This window comes from Magallana gigas, chromosome 4 (genome assembly GCF_963853765.1).
Source record: "Magallana gigas chromosome 4, xbMagGiga1.1, whole genome shotgun sequence".
Lineage (NCBI taxonomy): Eukaryota > Metazoa > Mollusca > Bivalvia > Ostreida > Ostreidae > Magallana > Magallana gigas.
The window spans coordinates 32,592,366-32,613,454 of record NC_088856.1 but is presented as its reverse complement, the minus strand read 5'-3'; the positions used below and the strand labels follow the sequence as shown (position 1 = coordinate 32,613,454).

At 36.0% G+C, this 21,089-nt stretch overlaps 3 protein-coding genes across 4 annotated transcripts in view; 1 reads left to right on the top strand and 2 right to left on the bottom strand.

Moving 5' to 3' along the window:
• Window positions 1–16,436, bottom strand: part of LOC105342557 (pleckstrin homology domain-containing family G member 7) — a 34,499-nt gene extending 18,063 nt beyond the window's left edge. The window contains exon 1 of the mRNA XM_066082144.1: window positions 16,298–16,436. The gene's annotated coding sequence lies outside the window, so the exon portion shown is untranslated. The remainder of the gene's footprint in view (window positions 1–16,297) is intronic.
• Window positions 1,158–18,687, top strand: LOC105342559 (hepatocyte growth factor receptor). 2 transcript variants are annotated; one of them, XM_011449554.4, is made up of 21 exons: window positions 1,158–1,297; window positions 2,024–2,096; window positions 2,858–4,143; window positions 4,806–5,012; window positions 5,700–5,825; window positions 7,836–8,009; window positions 8,319–8,455; window positions 8,787–8,913; window positions 9,009–9,145; window positions 9,303–9,518; window positions 9,610–9,706; window positions 9,848–10,105; window positions 10,579–10,734; window positions 10,863–11,148; window positions 11,280–11,447; window positions 11,567–11,650; window positions 11,756–11,940; window positions 14,290–14,399; window positions 14,497–14,659; window positions 16,347–16,483; window positions 16,680–18,687. In XM_011449554.4, the coding sequence occupies exons 3-21, from the start codon at window positions 3,031–3,033 to the stop codon at window positions 16,921–16,923; spliced, it is 4,125 nt and encodes a 1,374-aa protein (XP_011447856.3). In that variant the 5' UTR covers window positions 1,158–1,297; window positions 2,024–2,096; window positions 2,858–3,030; the 3' UTR covers window positions 16,924–18,687. The 2 variants fall into 2 exon arrangements, with proteins under 2 accessions (XP_011447856.3, XP_065938215.1); XM_066082143.1 differs by lacking the exons at window positions 1,158–1,297; window positions 2,024–2,096 and adding an exon at window positions 2,615–2,629.
• Window positions 18,688–18,879: 192 nt separating this feature from the next.
• Window positions 18,880–21,089, bottom strand: LOC136275053 (uncharacterized protein DDB_G0283357-like). Its single transcript, XM_066083325.1, has 4 exons — window positions 21,029–21,089; window positions 19,669–20,002; window positions 19,335–19,562; window positions 18,880–19,228 (listed from the first exon to the last, which is right to left on the bottom strand). The coding sequence occupies exons 1-4, from the start codon at window positions 21,087–21,089 to the stop codon at window positions 18,880–18,882; spliced, it is 972 nt and encodes a 323-aa protein (XP_065939397.1).

The following is a 21,089-nucleotide window of genomic DNA, read 5'->3' as shown; positions in this document are numbered from 1 at the left end:
AGATACGTATTCTGAAATCCGCGTAAGGAAACTGCAATACTTGATAGTCTTCATTTTAACTTCAAATCAAATTCATACAAAACGTTTACTTAAAATGCTATATATCCCCCCCCCCCCCCCCGAAAAAAATCCTGAATGGACAAGAACAGGTAAGATTTCCAGTGACTGCCCATTATTTAGGCGTCAACGGAAACGATTGGATCCTTTGTGTGCGATTTAGTACATGTATTATAATAAATAAAACCGCGAAAACCTCGATATCTTCAAACAAGTTTGTCTTACATCGACCACTGGTTAGATGGTTACAATAGTTGGACGGAGTGTTGCAGAAACAAATAAAAAGGGGGTTAACTTTGCTTAAAGCCGAGGCTTTAATTTGTTCAAATTCAGAAGGGTGAATAAATTATATTTGTTTACAATGACTCCTGATTAACCTTATTTTTAGAAAGAGTCTACTATGAGAGAATGAGAGATCTGATTCAAGTCTGAAAATCTGTAAAATACGTATTCATCTACTCCGAATTAAAATGCAGAAAAATATGTGTATAAAAATAGTTTATGGTCATATTTCTTTTGTTATATAGATAGTTTTAAACTCTCTGAATTTTAAAACTTTAATGTAACACACAGATATCATGTTTGAAAATCTAAGTTAGATCTGATTTTGACCATCAAGAGTACTATAACATGTCTTTGTAGTAACTGCAACTTGCAACATCATTCTCTGAATAGAAGCTACATGTAGGTCGATCGACTTTTTTTCTTTTATTGATGAGTAATAAATTAGAATAGAAGAGGCAAATGCGTTTTTAAAATTGCTTTGAAAGTCTTTTTGATTTTAATCCGAAATACAATGTACAAGTGGTTAGAACTAATGCCATATAAAATTCATATCGCTAGTTCCCTATATACACCTTTGTTAAAGATTGGAGTGGGAGCATCGTCGCAAGCCACAGGCTTTGTCTTCATATTCCGTGGCTTGCAACGGGGGGGGGGGGGGGGGGGTTGTGACCGTGAGACCTTTTATTTAATTGGTTGGCTTGTTGTTTGTGAATTAATGATTGAAAGTCAAATAAGTGACAGCTGTGCGCTTGATTTCAGTGATTGTAATCCATTCAGCATTCAAGAACTAGTAAACCATTCTGAACTACCCATGCGACAGATAAGATCCGAGATCCGCCAACGCAAAATCATTTACCTGTGTTGTGTACGCTTCCGGCATTGTACAGGTGAAAATGAAAGTAATATGCACAGGTAGATTATCAGTTATAATGAGGAAACATGGAAATCACTGATAGTAAGTATTCAGACACAAAAATATTTAGGAATTACATTTACCGATTTGATGTCGGACACTTCAGCAGATAAGAATTCTGCAACAGAAACAGACATTTAGCGAGCTTCCGGTAGTTTAGAGTGTTTGGTATTACTCATGCCATCTGTGATGAATTGTTTTCTATTGCTTGCGTTTTGTCGAGCAAAGCAATAACCTTCACTGGCTATATAGTAGAGCAATTTAAATAAATAAAATGTCAAAATGTCTTTGCAGTATACAGGTGTCCCCATCTTGACATAAAGTTATATATATGTATACATACATGGGCGGGGTCAGGTAGAAGTAGGTAAAATGTTTGGAAATCGATCGTTACAGAACACAGAAAAAAAAACCCACACACACATAACATACACAATTAAAGGTTGTGCGACAAAATAAACATCGTTTTATATTTATACTTCTGTGATTTATATCCAAAGGTAATTGTATTAATTAATTAACTGTTTATAAAGATGTTATCAGCTTGTACATGTATTTTTTTCAGTATAAATTGTACATATGTAAAAGAAATTACTGTAGATTGTTCAGCTGCTATTGAGTAAAGATTTAATATGCAACAACCTATAATTGATGTTCATTACATGCAAATTGGATATTAAGTTACACACGATGACATTTTTAGGAAATAATGATGGGCTCTGTGATTTGATTGTGAAATTATCCCTAACATTTTTTTCATGCATGCAGCCCCCATCAAATGCAGTGTGTGGCCAATTTTCTAGACCAGCAGCCAAATCGGAATTTTAGCAGGACTATTTCAGTGAGTATAAATTGAGTTAACCATATATAGGAGTATATATCTTTAACTTCTTAATTATTCATTACATTGTATTGTTCTTTATTTGAATAATTATAATATTTTATAAAAGAAAGAATAAAATGTACATTTCAAATACAGCAAATAGAATTTAGACTTTCACTCAATTTGAAGAAAAGAATCCAGAATTGCAAAGGAATTTGATAAAGTGGAGTGTGAATTAAGTGAGTTATTTGAAGTGTTTTAAGTATATATGATATATATGGCTCACTGACATCATGAAAATACAGTAGTTCTAGTATTGCTTCAACATCTTGAGGATCAGATATGCCTCAAACTCTGAGTAACAGATATATTTCTTAAAAATTTTCACTTCAAGTGGTGTCTTGGTTGGGGAAAGATCTTGTAACAAATGATAAGATATGAACAGTATGTGTGATAGCTAGCTAGGCCTAGCTTGTTTGTCATTTACGATGTTGCAGGACACATATTGCAGTCCATTCTAGTGATTGATCAAACTTTTAATGTACTAATTGGTATGTGTCAGAGAGTGAAAAAGAATCGGTGAGATAATGGCAATGAAGTGCTAGTGGCTATCAGGATTGTGCTTTAGTGCACTTGTATATGTATATACCTCTAGGTGATATGTTTAACAGAATCCGAGGATAATTAAATCCTATGTATCTTATCCTGATTTATCTATATTGTCAACTAATGGACATGGTCATTGTTTATTTGATTGTTTTATTTTTCCTATTTTTCAGGAAATCTGGACAGAAAGTGATCACATGCTGCTATTATCAAAATCAGCTGGGATTATGATTGAACCCAGTTAGTAACCTCTGTCTGGTTATTTGACAACATGGAAATGCGGTGTTGTCCTCGCTCCTCTGTGACTTGCGGTCTGTGAGGGAATCGCCCATCATTAGGCCTCAATATGAAGAGGGGAGTAATAAAACTGTGTTGGGGATTAGTGTTCCTGCTTCAAACAGTGATCTCCTCAGTGTTTGCAGCAAAGATTTCTTCCTACCATGTAGACCATGGTTTGGTGTACGAGATAATGGTCCACCCTGATAATGGGGACGTGTTTCTGGGAGCCAAGAACGGCCTCATTCATCTCAATTCAGAACTCCGTCTTCAGGGACATGTGTCGATGGGTCCGTACTCTGACAGCCCCCAGTGTTCTCCCGACCCCACCACCATCTGTAAAGAGGGGAGGGTCCCCACGGATAATCAAGTCTGTATACTGGAGTATGATCGAAAGAGTGGTTCTATGCTAGTGTGTGGCTCTGTCCATCAGGGCAAATGTGAATTCCGATCCACCACAGACATCAGTCAGGTTATAGAATTGAAAAATGACAAAATTAACTTTGTAGGCAGCATCAACAAGAGACACGTGTTTGCATTTTTCGGTGGTAGAGCTGTAAGTGAGGGATTCAATCTTCTGTATGTTGCCATGGGTGATGACGGGAGACCATCCACATTCCGCCCAGCTGCCATCTCTACTCGTAAATTTCATATTAAGGACAAATCATTTCAGTATTTGACCAATAATATAATGTATAAAACTTATGTGGATGTACATCCGGATCTTGTCGGCTTATTTAAAGCATACTACATTCATGGTTTTGAGTATGAAAATCACACCTATTTCATCTCAGTGCAAATGGATGATGCTCTAGCAACTGCTCCCAAATTTATGACAAAGATAGTGCGGATATGTCAGGACGACCAAACATATGCTTCCTATACGGAGCTGCCCATTCAGTGTATGTCCAATTCAGTAGTGTATAACATTGCCATCGGGGCGTATTATCACTCAGTCGGAGCCAGGGATACATCTACAGGTCTGGCGGTGACCTTCGGAAGAACGGAGCAGGGCTCAGAAGCTGATCCCTCTCTGGGGTCAGTTCTGTGCTTCTATGATGTAATAGATATTGTGAAGAAATTTGAAGATGTACAGGATAAGTGTTTCCTGGAAGGTATCGGAAGTGAGGTCACATGGCTGGTGGGGAAATCTCTGAAAGAAGTCCGGAATTGTGAGACAGATGTAGGTATCCTTATTATCTGTATACCCATGATTACCTATTTGCTTGGTTTTGATACTATACCTTTCCTTGATGTAACCAGGAAAACTTGTACCATGTGGGTACCAATTCTCCAAGGTACAAGTTAACTCTTTTGTATATGTGTTCTCCTGGTACCATATATATGAGTTCTTGTTATAACATTTCAAATGTGTACCTGTTAACCCTCCTGCATCTCATGGAAGACTCCCACAAAATGTCTTAAAATCTAAAATCTCCGGCATCCAACCAATGTTCCCCCACGTGAGACGAAATTCTCCCATAAACGAATCTTTGTACACCATAACCCCCCTCCCCTTCCTGCATTGTATGATTCTTAATATGCTTATTTCAACAACCACTGCCTTTTTGTGAGTGATATGTTCAAACCTTCTATTTAACTTAAATAAATCAAAACACAGGTCTCTCTACCATGATCACAGTATGGCATATGTTTTCTTTTAGTTTTTTCAGTGATTACTTCCATTATTTACAGCATTAGATCCTTCTGAAGTTTTTAAGATAAAATTAGGAAAATTGGGCAATATTATTTATTGACATTTTAAAGATCTTTCTTAATCATGCTTTTCAAATGATCCTATGTAAATAGCAATTTGAATTGTAATATGTATTATGTATTTGGCAGACAAATTACACACCACATTCTTTTTGTGGACTGATGAGTAACATTGGGATTCAGGAGAGTGCCGTAAGTCAAAACGGGGACCAGTTTAAACTGAGTAAAACTGCTGTGCATACCGTGTCTGATGCCCTGTTGACATCAGTTGCTTTGACAAATCAAAACAGAGATAGAGTAGCCATTCTGGGCTCTAATACTGGGCAGGTTTCAAAGGTAACAACCAATATCTGAAAAAGTCCATAAAAAGGAATTCATATGCATTAAGGTACCTCACTACACCTTGAAATAGTTTCTCAAATCAGCAGAAATTTACTTGATTATGATAGAAAGAATGATGGATAAGAATTATATATATCAAAGAGGCGAAAAATGTACAATTTTAGACAAAAAATGCTATTTTCAAAAATGTCATTCAGTAAACATGAACAAAAGCCTCAGGTGGATTCGAACTCATTACCTGCGGTTCACAAGCCTGATACTTTAACCACTGAGCTATGACGATATACATCTGAATCGATTGATACAAACAGATTAACAAAACATTTAAATCGCCATCTTGTGACGTAGTGTCTTAAAAAGTATAAGTCTCGGTGTAGTGAAGTACCTTAACAATTATATCTCTTTTTTATGATCTTTATATATTTTTCTGTTTTGTACATAGTAATTTAAATGCCTATAAAAGGCATACATGTACATCATTTCTTATCATATCATATATTGGTTAAATTAGAGACTCAATAGGCCCTATAACTTAAAAAGGGATATGTCATAAAGGCATATTTTTTGATGATTGATTTGATTATATGATTGTTTGCAGCATTAATAGTATACTCATTACTTTATCAAAAATGAAAATTTTAAATAACATTTACTGGTATATAAGTCTTTCAAAATATACAGATCTGGTTTGAAAGGGAGACAAAGGTCCATTATCTGACAAGCTGGAATGTAACTGACAAACCTCTATCTACCCAGACAGAAGTCAGCCATGACAATAGGCATGTCTTCCTCATAGCTGACCAAACTGTGAGTGTTAATTAACCTAAAAAACATATCCATCATTTAAACTAGTAATACTACTAAAAATATGGACTCAATTGGTTGTGCTATATATAATACAGGAAAATGGGGTGAGAATAGTCTATAATTGTTTGAGATATTATAAACATTGTAGTTAATTAAACTATGCCAACTGGGACTTATTTTCTTGGTAATTAGTATTAATTTATTAGTTATCAGCAAAAATAAGTCCTAATTAAAATCCAGAATTTGAAGCGGAACAAATTTGAACTTTGTAAAATGTAAACATCAAGATCTAAGCTTACCTTAGATTGTGAACTTAAAAAGAGTACAAGTTGTACAATTAAATGAATTTGCTGTTCTTCAATGTATAAAAGATTTTTTAAAGATTTAAAAGCTAATTAGCAAGGACAGCCCGCAGCAGTTTCTTTAAGTGTTCGCATAAGCTTTGGATTTTTTTTGAGGGGGGGGGGGAGGTGAAGACCCTTGAGCCCAGGGAAGTGGAACTCTCCTCCATGATCTTTGTAAAGTCTAAATTCTTTCATAGAGAAAGGGTGGTAGAAAGGGCATGATTGTAACAAAACTCAAATTATCTCCCCTTTTTCAAATTCTTGTTTTATAGTTGCACCGTGCAATAGTGATCATTAATTAATTAAAAGCTGTGATGTTGAATACTGTGGTTTCATTAATATTCAAGGGTATCAATTTTCGTGGTTAAAGTGAAAATCACAGTTTCAAGGATACGTAAATTCGAGGCCAATGACCCTATCAATACAAAATGATAACAGAAATTGCACTTCAATGAACATTAAATTTCGTGGATCAACTTAACAACGAAATCCACGAAAATTGGTATTCAACGAATATTGATGAAACCACAGTAGTTATCATAGTTTTACAGCTACAGTGTGGAAAAGATCTTTGTTTTACAGCTGTACTGTGTGAAAGTGATCATTATTTTAAAGTTGTATACTGTAATAATGGTGATAACAGTGATAATTATTTTACCATGTTTTACTATACATCAGTGGTGACAAAGAGGTAGATTTAAAACCCAAGAGAGGTACTGTATACAGGGTTATTTTTGACTTGTGTAATTTTTGCCTTTTTACACTTGCAAGCAGTTTTGCCCTTTATTGAATTCCCCCAGACACAGTTGTGTTTACTGTTTAAAGAGAAATAATTGAAGACATCAGAATTTGCCTAGTCTAAAATTCACCCGCTGACAACGAGGGCGAAAGTTGCGAAAAATTAAAAGGGGAGCGAATATTTCCCAGTATACAGTAGCATTGCGCATGTTCTTTTTTGGGTATATTATAAAGCGTGTATTCTTATACTATATATATATATTTAGTTATAAAGGATATCAAATAAAATGAAAACACTTTAGCAATATCAACACATGCCAAAAAATTTTTGCATGCATTTACTATCAAATCGATTAAGCATTGTTTTGAGGAAAAAAATCTTTGTGTGCAGAGACTTTATTCTGTGAAGACTATTTTTGGTCAGCTAAATTGTACAAATTGTACAACTTTCCTATTACTCTTCAGCTATGCAGAGTACAATTTTTTATATCCCACTAGTCATGCATCATTATAAAAAAAATACGTATGAAAGAATTAAAATTATCAAATGAATAGACCTCTTCACGGTAACTGCAGTACTGCTCTCTTGCAGGGCAATTTGATATACTTTACCGAAATTTTAGTAAGTAGATGATTAAATGACGTAATTGAAACAATTGATGTTACGTCATATTCCACCAAATTATGTCATTTTGCCCTGCAAAAGAGCAGTACCGCAGTTACCGTGAAGGGGTTAATATCTATAAATCCTTTACATGGCTGAAGTATACTAAGGTGAGCAATAAGTACCATAGGCCTCTTGGTTTTTTTCCCTTCAAAACTACAGTGTTGAATATTAGAATGGTGATTTTGATGTACATTGTACCATGTTATGCTGGTCCCTGTTTTACACTGTACCTTGATTGCTATGCCTGTCATTGTATTACAGCTGTACAGGTTCCCCCTGTATACTTGTGATGGGTATAGTACCTGTGAGGCCTGTGTGATGAGTCGGGACCCCGCGGGGTGTGGCTGGTGTGGGGACCACTGCTCCCTACACACAGAGTGCCTCAACCCCCCAGTGCAGTGGCAGAATGACACCTGCCCACCTGTCATCTCACAGGTAAGTTGTGTTACCTGATGTTAGGTTACGGTACATACCAGTTTGTCAATATGATTGCTTGGAATATTGTGCACCAGTAAATTATATACAATTAGTCTCAAACCTCGGTATCTAATTATTGTTTATCAATTCCTTGCTATATTAGTTTAATACCGGTATGTATACGCATATCCAGTAAAAAAATATAAAAGTCTCAAATCGCATTTGGTATTTAATGAATTGTTTATCAATAAAAAAAACAACACCATAATACACTAGTATATATGCAAAGAATTACAAGTAACACCATTTTATATATTTTCACTATAGATGTCTCCCATGGTTGGACCAACTAAAGGACAAACTAAGTTGACTCTCAAAGGAATAAACTTTGGTTCTGCAAAAGCCACGGTCAAAGTTTCAATAAATGGTAGTGAATGCAATATAGAAAGCAGAGATATGAATGTGTAAGTCGGTCAGGTTGTACTTCTTATTAGTCCTTTAGTGAAGTGCTGGCTTTGGTGTTTCTTTCCAACTATACACTTGCCAATTTGATACATGCTCTGGTTTCATTATTTGTGGGCAGCAATTATCATGGATTAAGTAAAGTTCATAATTTTGAGGACTATGTACATTAGTTCATTGGTTATTTTCAAACCAATGAAAACTTTGATTAGTTTCTTTCTTGGATAGATATGCAGTTTTTTTTAATCCACTCCTAAAAGCAATCCAAAAAACTTAATATGAAATGAAAGACTTTGATATTAAAACTGACCCTTGACCCCTTGTTTCTGACAGGTTGCAGTGTAGGACTCCCGCCTCTAAAACCTCTGGCCTAGCGCCAGTGTTACTGGAGGTAGAGGATCGATACACAGCCGAATATAAAATAAATGGGACATCCGCAGGACATCAGTTTCATTATAAGGTACAGTTGATCCACGTACATTTTCATTTTTCATTTTTTCTTAAAGATTTTTTAAAAGTATGTTTGTATTTTATTTTTCAATATTGTGTTATCAGGTTCCAACTGTGGAAGGAATATTCCCACCCCTGGGACCAGTGTCTGGGGGTACAGAATTATTGATCAAGGGAAAGAACCTGGACATTGGTTCAAATCTGGCCGTGTTTGTTGGAGCAACAGAATGCAGTGTTCAGAGGTGGCATTATACTCTTACACAGATTTACAAGGCTACGATTGATTGTACCTATAGTAATCAAGTATTCTGATTATATAATTAGAACTATTGTTTTATACCCAATTAAACACAAGTATTTTTCTCACTGTAATAATACTAGAAGTAAAAATGATTTCAGGAAAAACAGTACAGCTATTTTGTGCCTCACTGGGAAAATGGCTACCTCAGAGATCCGTTATGAAACCTCTGATTTGAAGGCTACGTATCCATCCCTAGTTACAGCGGCCTATGTCAGAGTTCAAATCGACAGCAGTAACACGTCCAGCTCACAGATGTTTGCCTATGTCAATGATTCTACAATCACCAGCATACAACCCAAAACTTCCATTGTCAGGTATAAAGAAGTGATGGATTTTTCATTCTGTTAGTTTCTGTGATTAATCTTATTCATTAATGTAGATATAATCAATCATTTTGAATTTCAGTGGGGGTCTAGAAATTTTGGTTAAAGGAACCAATCTGAATGTCGTGCAGCAACCACAGATTGCAGCCACAGTAAAGGGGAAAAACTCTCAATTTCAGGTTTGTACGTGGCTATCAAGACACTCAAAAACTGTTAGTCCCTTGTAGTGGGAAACTACAATGAATGTTTGTTTTTGGAAAAATATTCAGAATTCTTTGTTCTCCCATCCATTTTACAGACCTGTTCTCCGTTGATTTCAGACTTGCACGTCTTCTGCTGATGGCACCATGATGACCTGCTCCACTCCCAGTATCAAGAACCTGTTGTCTGGACCGGTAGATCCCAACTTACCCGAGATAGCCTCTGTTTGGTTCAAAATGGATGATATCAGAGAACTCAGAGAGCTTGATAAATTCCACTACGCCCTCAGTCGATTCACCTACTACCCAGACCCAACCTTTGAGAAGTTTGACTCTGTTCGGCTCTTTGATATATCGGAGGATGTTCTCATTCTCAAGGTAACTTACATGTACATACATTTTTGATGTATTTAAGACACATTGTCTTTAGATGGTGTAATAATCCCACAAGATGATCAAAATTTATTGTAAAAGCAATATATACTGGTCATTTATTTTCATAAACAGTCCCAAATGGGGTTTATTCATGAATACATTCACATTCAAGTATTGTAGATTCCTTATTTTATTCAAGTACTTAATTCCAAGATTTAATGGTTTTGCATCAAATCACAAAAATATCAAATGCCAAATTTTTATCACAATTCAAAATAGTTTAAATCCATTTAAAAAATTAAAGCGAGATTTTATATTATGCGAGATGTGCATCTCTCAATTTAAGGGGAATATTAATTCCTCACGTTTAATTAGGAATTTAAAGTGTATCAAAATAGAGTCAAAAGTATGAGAATAGATTGTGAATAGATGTCCAAAAATACCATACATTATGTTTATCTTTATTCAAATTCTAGGGTGAACATATTGACAAAGGGATAGCCCCTAAAGATGCCATTGTCACCATTGGCAAAAGTATGTGTAAGGTGTATCTCCTGAAGAGCAAGATGTTGTACTGTAAACCTCAGAACAAGCCAACAGAGACTGATGAGAAGATCGACTATACAGTACAGGCAAGTACACCGCCAAGTCTATCATAAGCCCATTTGTTGTTCAGTTACTCCTTCATCATTTAAGTCTTGTCTTCTATAAAAGCAGTTTGAGAGAAAGTTTATCAATGTGATTATATAATTTTTTTTAGGTCAAAGTGGGCCAGTATTTGCAGTTTACCATTGGGAGACTACAGTATGTGGGGGGTCCCTCCAGTGGTCCACCGACTCTTATCATTGTTATCTCCGTAGTCCTTGTCATTGTCTTCATCCTCATCATCGTACTTATCATCGTGATGAAGAAGAGGAAGCTGGGTGTGTTCAGGAAGAAAGGTTACGCTGCTGGATACGCCAATGGTCAGGGCCAGGTGAGGTTCAGCGGACTCAACCCAGATGGAACGACCTTTGATTTTGAAAGCAGAGAGAACAGAGCAAACTGTAAGTGTTCAACTGTGATATACCGGGCACTCCATGGACAAAAAAGCAACTTTATTAAAGATGAAAAAGTTAAAGCCTGACAAACAAAGATGATCATTTGCACACTTGATTTAGTTTTTTCTGATTTTCAGACTATCAAGAGCGTCATGCATCGGAGAGTCGTGAGGATGGAGCTGCTGGTCTATCGGAGACAGATGGACCCACGGTAGTACTGGATGAGTCAACACTGCTGGTGCTACGTGACAAGAAACTGCTGATAGAACACGACTGGCTGACCATGGGTGAAATCCTTGGCAGAGGTCAGACATATGTCCAGGATTTATTGCTGTCTGTGAGCTAATTATATAGAAAAACCATTACCACATTTTTATGATGAAGTAAACGTAGTATTTTTACCATAATTGTTTTCTATTTTCAGGGCACTTTGGCTGTGTGTACAAAGGATATATAACATATCCAGAATCCAAAACGGAACTCATGGTGGCAGTCAAAACTCTGCATCGTAAGTGTTGATTTTTGATTTCACAATTAACTTCTACAACATTTATTCTAAATCTGTAGAAGTGTGGTTTCATGGCTTGATTCGATCTTGTTAATTGTCTTACAGAGAACAGTCCTAGAGAGATAGATATATCTCAGTTCATTGACGAGGCCATGAGGATGAAGGACTTCCATCACCCTAATGTACTGACCCTCATAGGGATCTGTTTCAACTACGACGCCATGCCCTTGGTCATCCTGCCCTACATGGAGCATGGAGATCTGCTGACCTACATCAGGAATGAGCATGAAGTAAGTCATTACCGGTAACTTGGGTGGGGGTGTAGGGGGGCAGGGGCAATTACTAGGTGAAATCCATCTCTATGTGTACTCTAAATGCAATTTAAGTTCGCATTATTTAGTGAATTTCTAATTATTCCCCACGCAATGAAGTTGTGACGGGTATAAAATTTTTGACTGGTCTGTCAGTCAGTTAGTCAGTCCTTCAGTCAATCTGTCAGTTCTTTTTTTTTTTGTAAGCAAAACTCCTCTTAAACCGCTGCACGAAATTTCATGAAACTTTGTAGGTATTTAGATCACAATGTGTAGATATGCATATTACCAGAAAATTCTGATTCCTTTTTTACCCTGTGAATTTCAACCCTTTTGAAAATAGAATTATTTAGGTTTCTTAAGACAAAGGAATAGATCTGCATATTTGCAGGTATTTTTTTGGCGAGTCATACGCTTTATCAAATTATTTTATGCATACCTTGCCATTCATTATGTACATCATTATCAAGTAATGGGGAAGCATGGGGTATGTGAACTTGCTCACTTTTTCTGTCATTTTTGATACAGAGTACATTAAAGTTTCCCATGTTTTGAAGAAGATGCCACTACTGATTTGAACATGTTTTTGAAAGACCTCTTGTCTGCTAATTCATGTACACACATTCGATTCTGCTAGGTTAAAATGCACAGATATTGATTAAAAAGAAATAACACTTTGAAGCTTAGCTTTAAATGTGCAGTTAAGGTAATTATCCATACGTCACAAAACAACGTCTGACGTAATTCACGCGTTATTACGTCTTGTCCGTGCCCGATCTAATTGAGAGCTAGCGTTAAAAGGTGTAATTTAACGAGGCCGGGTCTAATTTGTTCTGAAATCAAGCTGACCTAGAAATTGATTCAAAACAAAGCTATTCAAAATACTGACAACTGCAATCAATTAGGCCTATTAATCACCGAAATGAAAACTTGACTGGGTTGTGTCGATTGCGTACTCGTTTTGAAAATATAGACCTCTTACTGTTTTCCTGCATAAACATCAATGCATTATAAGGTTGAATTTAATCCAAATATTTGAACATTAATCCCCGAAAGTCCATAAACACCCAAAATGAAATCCTGACCGAGATCTATTCCAGTGCATAAGGGAGATAAATACACAAGGGGAAATAATTTGACTGATATCATATTTATCCTTTTCGCTTAGCAACGAGCATATATATATTTTCCACACAAAAAATGTTTTAAGAATTAAAACCATACGCTGAAGAAAAGTTATTTCATTTTAAGAACAGTCTTTAAACCAGTTAAAAAAAGGTTGAATAGAGGTTTGTCTTAAAAGCATATCAGGTAGTTAGCATTATCCACGCGTGTGACTGCAATTTCTAAATACCGATCTCGATCCATTATACTTAAAGATTCCAAAAGAAACCATCTTTTGCGATTTAAATAATACAGATTAATCAACAGTTTGTTTAAATCATGTTTTCTATTTAACAATAAACTAAACATATTTTTTTAGAGTGATGAAATAATAAACCTATGCACAATTTTATTTTTACGGATCTTTTTTCAAAATATATATTTTAATGTTTTTTACCAAAAATACGCCCATTGTGATCCTGAAAAGGCCGGTCCTTTGGGTAATTTTATTTCCAATTGATTAAGGACGTTAGGGGGTAAATAATATCAATATATCAGAGAATTCTGTACGTAAATAAAATTACAAGAGCTTAAATTCGATTTGAAAATTTGATTCATTTCATCTCATTTGTTAGCAGATTTATCTATATTTTAATAAATAAGCAAGTGAACAAAAAATTATTTGTTTTAAAATGATAATTCCTTCATTTTACATTGGATACAAGTCAAAAAATGATCTTGTGAAAGTTTAATTTCAGGCTTAGGCTTAGATTCATTATGTATGAAACAAGCGCCGTTTTCCGCAAATGGTTCTATTTTTAGCCACGGCCATAGCTTTAATGATACCGATGGACCAGCCAACTGAGTAAAATTTGATAAGAACATATGCTCATATACATGTTTGAAAAATATGAAAAAAATCTGTACGCATTTTATTTATCAAGTGGGGTATGGACCTTTACCTTAAATGGTAACACTAATCAGCTGATGAGAAAGATGGTGCTAAATGTTACCATAATTAGTGTATCTTTGAAATATATAAGAGAGAAAGATAATTTTAGATCTGTGTATTGTATATGATTTAGAAATGAGAATCCAATAGGATTTAAAATGATTTGCTGCTTTATGTACAGTTAGTTAATTGACAATATGATTACAAAGAAACTGTGAAAGTAGCTTTTGGATAGCTTTTGGATAATGCAGTACTGTGCATTTGATATTTAGAATCCCACAATTAAGGACCTCATCTTGTTTGCCGTCGACATTGCCAAGGGAATGGAATACCTATCTCTGCTGAAGGTGGTTCACAGAGACTTAGCCTGCAGAAACTGCATGTAAGTATATTATCCAGTGTTCAAATGTACTTATAAAACTTAGCTTAAAGTCATTTGACAAGAAATGAGTACATGCATCTTCTGGGGTCTTTTTCAGGCTGAATGAGAACTACCGAGCCATTGTGGCCGATTTTGGTCTATCTCGAGACATTTATGAGCGAGATTACTACAGCAGTGACAACAAGAAGAGTAAGCTCCCTGTGAAATGGATGGCTCCAGAGAGTCTGGAGAAGGGAACCTACAGCTCCAAGTCAGATGTGGTGAGTATGGAAGGTCTGCCAGGAACACTGTGTACTAGATAACATTATACATATATTACATGGCTTCGAGGGCGACATACCAGTATATACCATTTTTGAACAAGTTTTCTTGTTATGTCACAAATGAGATAATTTTATTACTATGCCCTAAAAATTGCTGAATCACACCGGAAACAGTTATATTGCCCTCCTTGGCAACAGTTTTATTTCACAGGAAATAGTTATATTGCCCTCCCGAAATTGTAATATCACCATCGCATGCAAGAGTTCTGCATATTGATTACGTCGGGTTCGAAATTCAACGAGCCAGTTGCTAAGCAAAACAGATCCGCGAATTTTAAACATGTCAGGCCAATGTCTGTGGTTTGTTCAAACTCGATAGTTTAACTGATGAAAAAAATTTGGCAAATACGACGAAAGTGATAAACTCAAGCGTGAGCCTTCTAAAAACATTTGCCTCTGCCTTGTGAATTAAATAAATATGTTGATAACCCGAGTTTGATTTGTTTAAAAATGTTATATAACATATTACATGTCTTCTCAGGCGACAATACCAGAATATTTGTCCATCGGTGACAGGAAAGCCCTGGAGTGTTTTGTCCCCCTCTGCCTTCGGCATCGGGTGACATAACACTCCAGGGCTTTCCTGTCACCTCGGGGCAAATATTCTGGTATGTCGCCCTCGAAGCCATGTAATATATGTATAATATTTGCCACGAGGTGACAGGAAAGCCCTGGAGTTTATGTTGCCGGATGCCGAAGGCAGAGGGGGACATAACACTCCAGGGCTTTCCTGTCACCAAGGGACAAATATTCTGGTATTGTCGCCCGAGATGACATGTAATATATGTTATATAACATTTTTAAAAATAAAAATATGTTTAAGAATATATTTATCTCATTAACATGTGTATTTTAATTATCAATGCATCTTCATATCTTACAAATTCATTTTCCTGTAAAATGTCGATCGGAGCTTTCAAAAAGAACATTTTTATTCAAATTAAACAACTAAAGTAAGTTTCTGTGAATAGCAGACACTGTCAAGACATTTTTATTTTCGAGGAACTGTTTATTTGCCAAGCTAAATTTCAAACCCGACGTAATAAATATGCAGAATGATTGCACGCGAGGGTGATATATCAGTTTCGGGAGGGCAATATAACCATTTCCTGTGAAATATAACTTTTCCCAGGAGGGCAATATAACTATTTCCGATGTGATTCAGCAATTTTCAGGACATAGTAATAAAATTATCTCATTTGTGACATAACGAGAAAACTTACTCAAAAATGCTATATAATGGGCTCCTCCCACACCATTACTGTATTGTTGTCGGATTCAGCAAACTATGAGGTATGTTTCTTGTGACAATGTGACGTTATGGTAAAAATCTAGTATTTGATTTTACCCAAACCAGATTTAGGATTGGAAAGGTGAAAACAGCTTTTTGCGAGACGATGAAACCTTTCTTATACAAGTCAAACAATAACCTTGAATACAATGCTTACTTCAGAACTGATATACCGGTAATAGGTTCAGGTATATAAACATTAACATTTAACACAGAGTTCGTTTAACTTAGTTCTAGTGGTAGCTGATTTTAGATATCGCCTAGCAATAAGATATAGGACAAACCTCAGAGTGACTGAGTGGTCGGTGTAGTGATGCTGAGGTCTATTTCCAGTGGTCCTTTGGGGTGGTGCTGTGGGAACTGATGACCCGGGGAGTCAATCCTTACCCAGAGGTCGACAACTGGGACGTCCTAAGGTACATCAAAAAGAACAGACGGATGCCCCAGCCACCATTCTGTCCAGACCCGCTGTAAGTATATCTATTTTCTGACCCCTGACTCCAATGAATTGCACACCCTGTAATGAATTTTTCAGTGTAACAGTTTTGTCATACAAGCCCCGGGGGGCAAATATTAATGAACACACCTTTTGGCCACAGAATGCTGAGATTATATGATGTAATGATAGAAGTTGTAATGGTCTGTAATGTGATATGACATCTACAGGTATACAGTGATGAGGAACTGCTGGGAGTTTAACCCCACGGACAGGCCACAGTTCAGTGACCTGGTGAAGACCATCATGGAGATGTTGTCTGTGTTGGAGCACAAGATGAAACAGGGCCAGCATAGGTCCAATATACAAAGTACTTATGTCAACGTCGACAAATGTACCGATTATCACTATGGTAACCTAGAGGACGACGATGAAAAGGCACCCCTAGCCAGTCCCTTACAGACAGATCTTTGACCCTCCTCCTCTCCCCTCCCCTCCTCCTCTCCCTCTCTCTCCCCACAAAGTATTCGATTCTCCAAGTGCAGTCTGTCATTGTTCTACAACTTGTTACACTAGTATTTGAAATCACTTGGATTCAGAAATTGGTGGGTAGAATTGGCAAAGTAACAAATGGCGTTTATGGATTTTATATTAACTTTATTTCTTAGTTGTTGTGTGATAAGAAACGTTTAATGGAATTTTACGTTGCACTTTTGTGGTTGATTAGAGATTCTTAAAAGTCAAATTAAGGACATTTTGATAGAGATTAGAATATCTTGCCATATGATTTTTTGGTATTCGACTTGTATTTTTTTGTATGAAGAAAAAATCCATTAAAAGGCATCTTCTGATTTTATATTAATTTTGTTTAGTGCAGTTATTGATGGTTTGTTGAGTCACCAGTTTACACTTACTTTGACTAGGTCACCAGCTTTAGGGTTAATTTTGCTAGAGGTACTTTCAGCGATGCCACCAGTTTAAATGAGCATATGCAAAATTTCAGTGATATTACAGCAAATTGTCTGCCATTTTGGTGAGCTAGATGGCTGGAGCACCAGATTACTGCAAGTGCTGATGCCCTATGCAATTAAATGACTCTTCATGATGTGTAGCCGTCCAATGGTTGAAATATAATTATATGAAGAGAAAATCCTAGCTTTCTTGTTCTTGTGCCATTGTTAGCTTTAATTTAGGGATTGGACTATGAATCAAGACCAACTTTTGTTTGCAATGAGTATGTTGTTATGATGATAAAACCCCACATGCAGTGCTGAAAAGATTTTTAACCATGACAGTTTAGTTGTTACTTAAATGTTGCTGTTTCATTTGAACCTTTAGGTAGTTGTTATACATAAGTATATAAATGTATAATTCATTGTTTAATAATAATTACACTTTACATTAAATCATTGGCATTTTGAGTACAAGCTAGATAAAGAGTGGAATATTATTTATAGTGACTGCTTGGAACCATGAATGTTAAGGACTTGTTTTGTTTTACAACCACAATGAAATATTATCAATTCAAAATGCCATATTTACAGGAAACCTGGAGAAGTCATTGCTACTTTTTATTTTTTTAGAATAGAGTTCCATTTTGTTGAAAAGTTTGTGTTTTTATACTACAGCAATTTTCCTCTACAAATAGAGCATGATTATATTCAGAGTTTATGTTTCACACTGAATTTGTGGTATTGAATGTCACATTTTTATAGTACAAAGTATTTTTATACAGCACATAAATGTCAGGAAGTAAAATCTTGATGGCATTTTAAATATATTTGAAAAAATTACTTTTTTAGAGGTGTATGTCTTTTTTTATAGAAAAAAAACAAGACATGGTTTTGAAATGGAAAAAAAAGAGATTTCATAATATGTAATTTAAAGAACTGGTGATTCTAGTGTAATTCAGTGGAAGTATGTATATTTGTTCTTGTTTTAGGAAATATTGAGCTTCAATGTATCAAATGGCAATTACGAAGATTTTTTTCTTTTGTTTAATCTAGCACCAAAGACAATTTATTCAGTGTATGTTATGCTTTTTGTACTATTTGCATGGAAACCTGATGTTTTTTGTATTGAAAGAGTGAGTGAATGTTTCATTCTGCAGCATCACAGCAAACAACATATTTTATAAACAAACAGTGTATATTTATTTCATAGGCGAGAGAAGAAAGACATTCCATTTATATAGCAATCCAATATTTTGATGGAATAAAGTATACTTTTACCCCTAGACTTGTACTTATCTATTATTTATTTTATATGAATTATCAGCGATTACAGACTTAATCATTGTGATAACTTGCTGTAGGTTATAGAAGTTACTGACTACTGTATTGTGGTAACTGGCCGGGAATGATGTTAGTGGCCAGCGTCTTAGAGTTTATTGGCCATGGAATTGCTGTTTCTGGTTATTGCAGTTACTGACTAAGTATTGCAGTTACTGACTTGGTTATTGCAGTTACTGAGTATGCAGTTACTGAATGGGTTATTGCAGTTACTGTCTAGAGTATTGCCATTCCTGACTGGGTTATTCCAGACACTGACTAGTGTATTGCCATTACTGAATGGGTTATTGCAGTTACTGACTAGAGTATTGCAGTCACTGACTGGGTGATTGCAGTCACTGACTAGAGTATTGCTGTTACTGACTGGGTTATTGCAGTCACTGACTGGAGTATTGCCGTTCCTGACTGGGTTATTGCAGCCACTGACTAGAGTATTGCAGTTACTGACTTGGTTTTTACAGTTACTGACTGAGTAATGCCGTTCCTGACTGGGTTATTCCAGTCACTGACTAGAGCAGTGCCATTACTGACTGAGTTATTGCAGTCACTGACTAGAGTATTGCAGTTACTGACTGGTTTTTTGCAGTAACTGACTGAGTAATGACGTTCCTGACCGAGTAATTGCAGTCACTGACTAGACTATTGCCGTTCCTGACTGAGTAATTGCAGTCACTGACTACAGTAATGCCGTTCCTGACTGGGTTATTGCAGTCACTGACTAGAGTATTGCCGTTCCTGACTGGGTTATTGCAGTCACTGACTAGAGTATTGCCGTTACTGACTGGGTTATTGCAGTTACTGACTGAGTAATGACATTCCTGACTGGGTTATTGCAGTCTCTGACTAGAGTATTGCAGTCACTGACTGAGTTACTGCAGTCACTGACTAGAGTATTGCAGTCACTGACTGGGTTATTGCAGTCACTGACTAGACTATTGCCGTTACTGACTTGGATTTTGCAGTTACTGACTGAGTAATGACGTTGCTGACCGAGTAATTGCAGTCACTGACTAGACTATTGCCGTTCCTGACTGGGTAATTGCAGTCACTGACTACAGTAATGCCGTTCCTGACTGGGTTATTGCAGTAACTGACTAGAGTATTGCCGTTCCTGACTGGGTTATTGCAGTAACTGACTAGAGTATTGCCGTTCCTGACTGGGTAATTGCAGTCACTGACTACAGTAATGCCGTTCCTGACTGGGATATTGCAGTAACTGACTAGAGTATTGCCGTTCCTGACTGGGTTATTGCAGTCACTGACTAGAGTATTGCAGTCAATGACTTGGTTATTTCAGTAACTGACTAGAGTATTGCAATTACTAACTGGGTTATTGCAGTCACTGACTAGAGTATTGCCGTTACTGACTGGGCTTTTGCAGTCACTGACTAGAGTATTACTGTTTTTTGGCTTTGTTTATGGTTACAAGATTTATAGTACTGTTACTGAGAAGGATTTGCGGTTAGTGATAGTAAAGTAAAACTATTGTGGTTAAACATGGTAAATAGGTATAACTATTGTGGTTTAACACGTTTCAATATATCTATTGCAGTTTAATATGATTCAATATAACTGCGGATTAATATGGTGCAATTTAGCTATTGCGGTTTGATATGATACAAGAGGTATAACTATTGTGGTTTTTACTATTGCGGTTTAATATGGTTCAATATAATTATTGAGGTTTAATTTGGTGCAATAGGTATAACTATTGTAGTTTAATATGTTCAATATAACTATTGTGGTCAAATATGGTACAATAAGTATACCTATTGCGGTTTAATATGGTTCAATACAACTACTGTTGTTTAATATGTTTCATTAACCTTCTTTACTATGTTTTGTATATATGAGGAATTCATTGCGCTGTTGAATACATTAGGTCAAGAGCAGACCAGAAGTTGTAAGGTTTAGGAAGGCTGACGTCTAAAAGTCCAACAAATAGATTTTTTTCTGTAAGGATTAATCAAAGCTCAGTCCCGACAATTTAATTAAGGTATTGGGGGTAAGCAATGTATCTGCAAAATAGGTATTAACAGTTAATGCCGACGTCATCAGAATCTGAAAAATGTTGACATTTCCGGGACGCTTTTAACTTGCTCTCAAACAAAACGTGATAAGGGTACGACGCTTGTATTTGATTGTTTTCTTCGTTTTTTGTTTTTTTTTTGACTGAATGCGTAATATTTAAGCAAAAGATTCAGAGAACGAAAAAAACAAGTTCAAAATCAGCTAGCTTTGAAACACGTCGGATATTGCTTTTAAAATATACTATGTCGTAAAAATACACAATGTTAGCTGCTTCACTTTGATCAGATTGTGGTAACATAATCCTTTCTCAAAAGACAT

Bases quoted from the DNA above. Each gene is read 5' to 3' on its own strand.
- LOC136275053 (XM_066083325.1), bottom strand. From the start codon at position 21,089: ATGTCTTTTGAGAAAGGATTATGTTACCACAATCTGATCAAAGTGAAG. The intron at 20,003-21,028 runs GTATTTTTACGA...GCAATACTCTAG, and splicing joins AGTGAAGCAGCTAACATTGT to TCAGTGACTGCAATAACCCA. The intron at 19,563-19,668 runs GTCAGTGACTGC...GCAATAACCCAG, and splicing joins TCAGTAACGGCAATAGTCTA to TCAGGAATGTCATTACTCAG.
- LOC105342559 (XM_011449554.4), top strand. From the start codon at position 3,031: ATGAAGAGGGGAGTAATAAAACTGTGTTGGGGATTAGTGTTCCTGCTT. The intron at 5,826-7,835 runs GTGAGTGTTAAT...ATTGTATTACAG, and splicing joins TCCTCATAGCTGACCAAACT to CTGTACAGGTTCCCCCTGTA. The intron at 9,707-9,847 runs GTTTGTACGTGG...CGTTGATTTCAG, and splicing joins GGAAAAACTCTCAATTTCAG to ACTTGCACGTCTTCTGCTGA.